Genomic DNA, 10,225 nt, shown 5'->3' on the forward strand with positions numbered 1-10,225 from the left:
AGATTAGGGCCTAATTAAATTATTTCAATTGACTGATTTCCTAATATGAACTGTAGTTCAGTAAAATATTTTAAATTGTTGCATGTTGCGTTTATAAAGATCTGAATCTTTATATGGCTCTGTTTCAGTCATGATATAGAAGCCTTGTCATGATATTGAAACGTATTCTACCTGGGCATGCCAACAATGGCCTTACCACACCGCTGGATCCCACTTCTAACACCACTGTTGAATTCAGGGGATGACCAACAGTGATTGTTCTTATCGCTAAAATGCTGAACATGTTTGCTAAGACAACATTTCAGCCAGCAATGACCTTTTCTGTTTTCATGTGGGTTTTCACACGTTATCAGATACCACTGTGATATATATCATTGTGTACTGGGGGTATTAACTGTTTCCATAGGAAAATGGGAGCTTGTTTTAGAACTTTTTATTTGGAGCTTAACATAAATCTAACCAGAGGAAGGGTTTGAGGTTAATAGGTTTTAGAAAAGCTATGAAAACAACATTAAATACACTCAAGAGACACTATGTTCACAATACACTAGAAATAGACAATGTACAACCACAGAAAACATACATAGGCACAAATTTGCCTTAGACAGTCTTCAAGTCTGCTAGCTTCCCCTATTCTACAAACACATACATTTTCTAGAGACAAGCATAGTATTTAATGCACACCTTTCACATAGTCTTCTATGGGACCATAAAACTTAGAGGGACTCATGTTGGGTTCCCCACATATATCACAGACTGTAAAATAATACACCTTCAGGCACTGTAACTGAGCGAATCTGATTCACTATTGCAGGTATGGATTTTTCTGTTGATAAGACTCTAGTCGTCCTGCTTTAGCAGTATTTGACCATTGGAGATATGTTAGCACCTTGGGAGGACTGAGTGTGTGTATGTATAACACATGAACTTGTATCACTTTCCTCCAGTTGTAGCGATTTATAGCATCTAGTTGAGATTTGTGTTTTTTTTCCTGTACTGATCCATGGCCATGTAGCTTCTGAGGAAGTCTTCAAACTGTGGGACGGCATACTCGGGGGCAGCATCCTGCTGCACTGGCTCATCCTTGGGCTCCTTTGCCGATGGTTCTGCTGCGGCGGAGGCATCCTCAGAACGGCGCAGGCGGCAGTTGTAGTCGTACTCGGGGTCACAGTCAGGATCGGGCAGGATCACGCCACTCTTGGGCTTGTCGGCATCAGCGGTGAGGGGAGAAGGGGCAGACATTCCATTGCAGGTAAAGTCATAGGGGTGGCATTGAGGTGGGACGGGGGCGTTGGGTTCATCACTGGCCTCCAAGGGTGTGCAGCCCTTATCGTAGTGCACGTAGCAGTCATGGCCCTCCTTGGTCTTCCCAAGGACGCCCAGGCGGGAGTGGATCTGGTACTGGGGCAGCATTGGGGGAGCCTTACGGAGGGCAGCATCGGCACCTAGCAGGCAGAATGGGTCGTAGCGTGGGTCACACGCCAGAGGGCCGGGCGCCGGCTTGTCTTTGGGTGTATACTCCAGGACGGGCTTGGTGAGGCCGGCCAACTTGGTGGCGATGAGAGGGTTGCAGCCCTTGTCGAAGAGGGGGTTGCATTGCTGCTCCTTGGGGGCTTCCTTGGCAGCGGGAGATGGGGCCGCTATTCTAGCCATGCACAGAGGATCGGTGGCCGGGTCGCAGGTGGGGTACATGTGGTAGAAGCTGGAGGGGGCCTTTTTCACCATCTTTGGCCGGCAGTAGGGGTCCTCGGTGGGATCGCAGCCCAGGGCGGCGTAGGATGAAGCGGGTCCAGGAGCGGGCCTATAGCCATAAGCGGCACGCAAGTGGTACTGCAGACACTCGGTGTCGTCGGGGTTGCAGATGCGCAGCAGCTCCGTCTTCTGCTCTGCGGTGAGGAAGGGCTCCAGGACTGGGGCATAGTAGTAGAACCCTGTGGGGGTCTTCTGAGGGTGCGGCAGGTGGGGGGTCAGGACAGGCACTGGGGCGGCCTTGACCGGGGCTGGGGCGGCATTCTTAGGGATCATGGGGAAGGGGCAGTAGGGGTCGATATAAGGGTTGCATACTTTGACTGTGGCAGTCTTGACAGGCACGGGCATCACCACCTTGGCCTTGGGCTTGCTGGTGGACTCGGCGATGCACTCTGGGTCGTCGGAGTCGGCGCAAATCTTGTAGATAGCACTGAGGTGGGTAAGGTAATGGTTGAAGGTGGGACCCTCCTCGGAACGGTGCTTGTTCTGCAGGTAGGTCATGTACATCTTGTCCAGATGCTCTATCTATAAGTTGAAGACAGGGGAAAGACAAGACTCCCATCAGATCCAGACCTTGGTTCAAATGGTATGTTTGATTGAGCTTGCCTGGAATGCCAGATGGTTGAAGTTCACTTTTTTGACTATTACATTGTGCAAGGAAAGCTCAATCAAGACTGTTAATACGGACCAATGAAGATGGTACGGGAGGCAGGTGCCGTACAAAGTGCCACTTTATCTACAAGTGAACGAAGTGAAGTGTATGTGCAGGATGAGTATAAAAGGTAAGTGTCAAATCAAAAGTACATTCACTAAAAACAAAAATGATTGTGGAATGTTTGCCACTCACCCCTTCCTGGTTACGAGTATCCATGAAGAATTTGTACCATCCCCAGAAGTCAGGAAGACGCTTGAGGACAGGAATGGGAACGGTAAGACTCCTCTTGCTGCGGACATCACTGGATACTGCAGATGCTGGAACAAGAGAGAGAAAGACGGCACATATTAAGAAGAGAATGTGGACTCAAAAAGTGCCATATTAGAGTAAAGAAACACCAGTACACCAGTACACAAGTATGTGTGAGTACATGACTGAGTATTTGTGTATGTACTGTAATGATGTGTGTACTTGCATATAAATATCACAGTAAGTGAGTGTGCTGCAAATGTCTGAAAATATTTTGATATTCCAGTAGTATGCATGCTAATATCCATGTTCCCCTTGTTGTCCCCTACAAACCAGTCCCCCTCACTCACTCACCCTCCTTCTTCGCATTCTGCCTCACCGGGCCGGCCCCCAGAAACTCTGTAAAACAACGGTAGGGACATGAGTCGACAGGAACCAGATGTTGTGTCCCCCAAATGAGGTAAAATGCTGGCTATGCTAATCGACCCCTGGGAGTGCACGGCAGGAGACGGCCCTTAGAGGTAAAGCCCAGGCAGCATTTTTCCGATTAACCTAAACACACACGGCTGCAGGCACACATACGCACACACGCTAATGCATACATGTGCACAGACACATCACAACATACATACACATTCACACATACACACACCTATACACACCCTTCCAAATGAAATACATACTACCCCCCCCACACACACACACACACACACACACACACACACACACACACACACACACACACACACACACACACACACACACACACACACACACACACACACACACACACACACACACACACACACACTCTCCAGTCACTTTGAACAGGATTGAAGGGCCTGAGTTTGTGTGCTTCCACTGGAAGTCAGTGGAAACGGTTAAACTACAAAGAGCATTGGGCCCAAAAGGCCCCCCTCACTCCATCCCACCCAATTAAACCTCAACTGTAAACTAAGATGTTTAGGAGTGGAACATGTTCCGATGTTCTTTACATCGTGTCTCTATATATTAAAAGCACCAGGGGTTTCCCTTCAGAAGTTTACGGCAGAAGGGAAAACGCCCCGTCAGCTAGTTCAGTGGTGGTGAGATGTCTGCGGTGCCTCACCTTTGCTAATGATGCTCAAGTGCAGCTCCAAGGCATCAGAGATGTACTGTATGTATTTTTATGGTGGGGTTGTGAAAAAGTTCAGATATACATAAGAAGTTGTATGTTATGCCCCTATGGCTGGCAAGTTTTCATCTACAGTACATGCATTGGTTTTATCTAGTGTGTAGGAACAGCCCGTCATTTTAGTGACATTGAAAATAAATGATTGTGTACTAACATCCATTTGTGGTATGAATTATAATCTACTGTACAATGCAGGCAACAGTAAAGTGACTGATATAAAGTGATCCATTTTTTTCTTTTAGTCAGACAATCAGTCAAGCATGTCTTTCAGAAACAGTACAATAATATACAGAGCCATGATTGCATGGAAATCCGGTCTCCCACTTATAAAGCAATACCTCATAGTACAACGCCTCTCCTCCAACTTGACCTACTTGTTGTGTGTATTTACTGACATGTATGTGTAACTGATAGATGCACACACACGCACACTACATGTTAATGTTTTTAAATATATGTCAATTGTAATATTTTACATTATGTCGGACTACAGTGGATTTAAAAAGTCTACACACCCCTGTTAAAATGCCAGGTTTTTGTGATGTAAAATAATGAGACAAAGATAAATCATGTCAGAACTTTTTCCACCTTTAATGTGACCTATAACGTGAACAATTCAATTGAAAAACAAACTGAAATCTTTGAGGGGGAAAAATTCAAAACTCACAATAACCTGGTTGCATAAGTGTGCACACCCTTAAACTAATACTTTGTTGAAGCACCTTTTGATTTTATTACAGCACTCAGTCTTTTTGGGTAGGAGTCTATTAGCATGGCACATCTTGATGTGGCAATATTTGCCCACTCTTCTTTGCAAAAGCGCTCCAAATCTGTCAGATTGCGAGGACATCTCCTGTGCACAGCCCTCTTCAGATCACCCCAGAGATGTTCAATTGGATTCAGGTCTGGGCTCTGGCTGGGCCATTCCAAAACGTTAATCTTCTTCTGGTGAAGCCATGCTTTCGTGGATTTGGATGTGTGCTTTGGGTCGTTGTCGTGCTGAAAGGTGAACTTCCTCTTCATCTTCAGCTTTCTAACAGATGCCTGAAGGTTTTGTGCCAAAATTGCCTGGTATTTGGAACTGTTCATAATTCCCTCCACCCTGACTAAGGCCCCAGTTCCAGCTGAAGAAAAACAGCCCCAAAGCGTGATGCTGCCACCACCATGCTTCACTGTGGGTATGGTGTCCTTTGGGTGATGTGCAGTGTTGTTTTTGCGACAAACATACCTTTTGGAATTATGGCCAAAAAGTTCAACCTTGGTTTCATCAGACCACAACACATTTTCCCACGTGCTTTTGGGGGACTTGATGTTTGTTTTTGCAAACTTCAGCCGGGCTTGGATGTTTTTCATTGTAAGAAAAGGCTTCCGTCTTGCCACCCTACCCCATAGCCCATTCATATGAAGAATAAGGGAGATTGTTGTCACATGTAGCACACAGCCAGTACTTGCCAGAAATTCCTGCAGTTCCTTTAATGTTGCTGTAGGCCTCTTGGAAGCCTCCCTGACCAGTTTTCTTCTCGTCTTTTCATACATTTTGGAGGGACGTCCAGTTCTTGGTAATGTCTCTGTTGTGCCATATTTTCTCTACTTGATGATGACTGTCTTAACTGTGTTCCATGGTATATGTAATGCTTTGGAAATTATTTTGTACCCTTCTCCTGACTGATATCTTTCAACAATGAGATCCCTCTGATGCTTTGGAAGCTCTCTGCGGACCATGGCTTTTGCTCTGAGATGCAACTAAGAAAATGTCGGGAAAATCCTACTAGAACAGCTGAACTTTATTTGTGATTAATCAGAGTCACTTGATGGCAGGTGTGTAATGACTTCTATTTAACATGAGTTTGAATGTGATTGGTTAATTCTGAACACAGCCACATCCCCAGTTATAAGACACTTATGCAACCAGGTTATTGTAAGGTTTTTCTTTTTCATTTTTCCCCCTCGAAGATTTCAGTTTGTTTTTCAATTGAATTGTTCACATTATAGGTCACATTAACAGTAGAAAAAGTTCTGACATGATTTATCTTTGTCTTATTCTTTTACATCACAAAAACCTGGCATTTTAACAGGGGTGTGTAGACTTTTTATATCCACTGTAGCTGTTGCCATTGGCGTTGGCTAATGGGGATCCTAATAAAATCAAATTAAAACAGAAAGTGCTAGAGCACAGAAGTCTCACTCACCTGGCAATAACACTACAATAATTCCGGTGTATATGAGGGAAAACATTAGTCTTCCTGTCCGTGCCATTTTCTGCTTTATCTGTTTCCTGAGGGCAAAATTGGGAATATTCAGTCTTTATAAGGAACAATTGAGAGGGTGGAAGTTGTTCCTGACCATGCTAAAATTGGTGAAACTTTATACACATTTTCATGAATAAGCATTAAAGAACTTAATAAATGAATATTTCCTAATTTGTGAACCTTTATAAACATGTATAAGCATTTAAGCGTTACAATTCATTTATAACATCATATATGCAATTTATATTAAACATTTATACAAAGATTTATAAGCATTTATTATAGCTTATTAAAAAGTTATTATAAAATGTAGCAATGTTGTTCTCCTTTCAGCGCGTCCTGCACCATTTAACAATGATTTGCAAGTACTGAACGGCTCCCCTACCGCACCAAATGTCTGCTTGTGTACGGTCATGTAAATTCATAAACTTGTTTCTCTTATTTTTAAAGTCTTCAAAGGATTTGAAACTTAGAACATGTAAATGTACTGATATCCTATGTACTCCAGCTATTGGCTTTACCACTGATGGAGGGATTGACTTGACAGAATATAACTTTACTTATTTATCTGTCATAATGAAAATCCATATTCAGCTTTCCTCCCAAACCAACAACTGAATCATTGAAGATTCTCAAAAGTAAACTCTGCCTGTTGTTACCGACTGACACTAACATATCATACAAATAACTTGGTACAAAATAAGCCTAGCTTTAACCACGGTGATGTAAACCATTTAGATGAAGTGTATATAAAGTGTACATTAGCATACATTACACATTTATAAGCACATCATTGTGTCACACCATAAGCGTTGTAATCCATGACTTACCTGTTGTTCAACTGAAGTTCTGCCCTCCTGGGACGGCCTCAAGGAGCCAGTGGATCTCTGGGTTGATTGGTTTAGTGGGTGTAGCTAACCGAGCTGTGTGTACACCCTACCTCTCTGCTCCCCTGTATGGGAGAGGAGCGCAGGGTAACATTTTTAAAGAGCCTCTTGATCATTAAAAACAAAAGGCATGTCGTACGGCTCGAGCATGCTGTTACGCACCCCAGGATTGGCTCTTTCACCGCTGGCTGACTGACCAATAGGGGGCCTGTAATTAACCGCACTGAACAGCAAGACCCCTAGATAAGAAAAACGGATTAACGGGGTGTAATTTTGATGTATAGCTTATTTACTGACACCGATTTGGAATTTAGGGTTAGGATGTGGGGCATCTGGATTGCTCCCAATAACAATCAACCAACAATGTCTTTGGATAGAATGGCCATTATTATGGATCTTGGAGCTGATTCGGGCAGCATGATCCTCTCAGTAAACCCTAAAACCAGTAAACCTATCTCTGTGTTGAGTCTGGAATAATATAACGTAAAGGTCCCTCACTCAGCCTTGCATCTAGCATACTTTCTACTAGTATATATCTCTATGTGCTGTGTCTCCAGCAGGTTTGTAGAGACAGCCCTAGTCATTAGCCAGTCCTATATATCCCACTACACCATCTTTCCTCTTACACTGTATATCCTGGAAACACTAATGAAGACGGCGACTGCTGTCCAAGTAGAGGCCTTTATTAGCACACTGCCAACTCAGCTCTGACTGGTGCCTGGAAAAATGCCACGTAGAACCAGCTCAGTTCCACTGGTCTCATTGGAATCAACTTGAAAGGCTTTATGAAGCCTATAATGACCCTACAGAAGGCCTTCGTAGATGCTCCATAAACCATTCATAAGCATAGAGTGTGTAAAAAGGGCTATTCCACATTTGCATAGTAAATATTATAGAATATGGATAATCAGCTAAGTGAAAACATTACATGCTCAATATTCCCCTAAAGGATGCATTTTACATAGGTCAATGAACCAGTTGCCTTGAAAATAACTATAAGTTAATAGTACCATAATATAAATATGTCAACGTTTTATATTCTTGGAAAATTCATGGCAAGTGATATGTGTGCAAAGCCCATAAAGCGGTTTCATACCACTTGTGGAGAAAAATAAAAATCATAAAAAAACAGACCCTTGCTGTAAAAATGATGAGGCCCTTCCTCCACTTTCATGTACAGTAAGCAGTTTTTCATCTGTGTTCTCTTGCATGTCCGTATGTTGAACTACATACCACCAACAGGAGAGGAATACATGCATTGGGGTGTAGTCAATGAAGTGAAACATTCTGAAATGTGCAGCTAGAAATGTATTGAATAGAGGCGTCATGATTATCTAGGCTACATTGCAGACAATCATCTGTTCTACACAATACATTGAATGTTCTATAATGTTCTGTGTTCTGCACCCTCCTGAACAGACCCATCGTCATCCACACTTGATTAAAAAAAGTATATTTGTGGACAGGAAAACGGTTCATTCTAAGGTGTCCTATGCAATAAATCACAGTACAGTAGGAGCACTCCATCACTCCTTCTTGGTCAAATAGCCCTTACACATCCTGGAGGTGTGTTGGGTCATTGTCCTGTTGAAAAACAAATGATAGTCCCACTAAGCGCAAACCAGATGGGATGGCGTATCGCAACAGAATGGGTCTTCCTTTCCTGTGGCAGTCCTCATGATAGCCAGTTTCATCATAGCGCTTGATGGTTTTTGCGGCTGCACTTGAAGAAACTTTTGAAGTTCTTGAAATTTTCCGCATTGACTGACATTCTTGTCTTAAAGTAATGATGGACTGTAGTTTCTCTTTGCTTATTTGAGCTGTTCTTGCCATAATATGGACTTGGTCTTTTACCAAATAGGGCTATCTTCTGTATGTCACCCCTGCCTTGTCACAACACAACTGATTGGCTCAAACGCATTAAGAAGGAAACAAATTCCCCAAATGAACTTTTAACAAGGCCCACCTGTTAATTGAAATGCATTCCAGGCGACTACCTCATGAAGCTGGTTGAGAGAATGCCAAGAGTGTGCAAAGTTGTCATCAAGGCAAAGAAGAATCTCAAATATAAAATATATTTAGATTTGTTTAACAGTTTTTTGTTAACTACATGATTCCATATGTGTTATTTTATAGGTTGATGTCTTCACTATTATTCTACAATGTAGAATTTATTTTTTTTAAATAAAAAAAATCTTGAATGAGTAGGTGTGTCCAAACTTTTGACTCGTACTGTGTGTATATATATACATAGACATACAGTACATACAGTACATACATACATACATACATACATACATACATACATACATACATACATACATACATACATACATACATACATACATACATACATACATACATACAGTCAAGTCTAAAAGGATTGGCACACTTGAAAAAGATTAGCAAAAAATACTATACAATAAATACAAACACTGAGCTATAGTGTATGCTAAAAAAAGTTAACTATATTATTTTATACTAATACAATTTTAAAAAATCTAGATTTTTATTTAACATGTAATACATTTTTTCTCTCAAAAAGATAGGGGTCATATGCAGAAAATAACCCTATACCTATTGTAAACTATGGTGGTGGATCTTTGAAGTTCATGGGATATTTTGCTTCCACTGGTTCTGGGGCCCTTGTTAAGGTCAGTGGCATCATAAACTTTACCCAGTATCAGGACATTTTAGCCAAGAACCTGGTTGCCATGGAAACCCATTTCAGCTCCCGACAAACAGTTATTGTGCTGACGTTGCTTCCAGAGACAGTTTGGAACTCGGTAGTGAGTGTTACAACCAAGGACAGACGATTTTTACGCACTTCAGCACAGGCTGTCCCGTTCTGTGAGCTTGTGTGGCCTACCACTTCGTGGCTGAGCCATCGTTGCTCCTAGAGGTTTCCACTTCACAATAACAACACTTACAGTTGACCGGGGAAGCTCTAGCAGGGAAGAAATTTGACAAACTGACTTGTTGGAAAGGTGGCATTCTATGACGGTGCCATGTTGAAAGTCACTGAGCTCTTCAGTAAGGCCATTCTACTGCCAATGTTTGTAAATGGAGATTACATGGCTGTGTGCTTGATTGTATACACCTGTCAGCAATGAGTGTGGCTGAAGTAGCCGAATCCACTAATTTGAAGGGGTGTCCACATACTTCTATATATATAGCGTATATACACATTTTTCTCCATAACATTTATGTAAACTCCGGAGACCAAAATCACACAGGATATCCATCTAAATCTACTATATGC

General features: G+C 42.4%; 1 protein-coding gene across 1 annotated transcript; it reads right to left on the bottom strand.

Moving 5' to 3' along the window:
- Window positions 1-418: 418 nt before the first annotated feature.
- On the bottom strand, window positions 419-7,054 carry LOC106568711 (uncharacterized). The gene is made up of 5 exons (XM_014139287.2): window positions 6,907-7,054; window positions 6,017-6,102; window positions 3,008-3,052; window positions 2,597-2,721; window positions 419-2,274 (listed from the first exon to the last, which is right to left on the bottom strand). The coding sequence occupies exons 2-5, from the start codon at window positions 6,081-6,083 to the stop codon at window positions 967-969; spliced, it is 1,545 nt and encodes a 514-aa protein (XP_013994762.2). The 5' UTR covers window positions 6,084-6,102; window positions 6,907-7,054; the 3' UTR covers window positions 419-966.
- Between the last annotated feature and the right edge of the window lie 3,171 nt (window positions 7,055-10,225).

The sequence above is a fragment of the Salmo salar genome, chromosome ssa14 (genome assembly GCF_905237065.1).
Source record: "Salmo salar chromosome ssa14, Ssal_v3.1, whole genome shotgun sequence".
Lineage (NCBI taxonomy): Eukaryota > Metazoa > Chordata > Actinopteri > Salmoniformes > Salmonidae > Salmo > Salmo salar.

Excerpts from the sequence above, each read along its gene's own strand:
- LOC106568711 (XM_014139287.2), bottom strand. The coding sequence starts at position 6,083 with ATGGCACGGACAGGAAGACTAATGTTTTCCCTCATATACACCGGAATT. Across the intron at positions 3,053-6,016 it reads TATTGTAGTGTTATTGCCAG|AGTTTCTGGGGGCCGGCCCG; the intron begins GTGAGTGAGACT and ends GTTGTTTTACAG. Across the intron at positions 2,722-3,007 it reads GCAGAATGCGAAGAAGGAGG|CATCTGCAGTATCCAGTGAT; the intron begins GTGAGTGAGTGA and ends CTCTTGTTCCAG.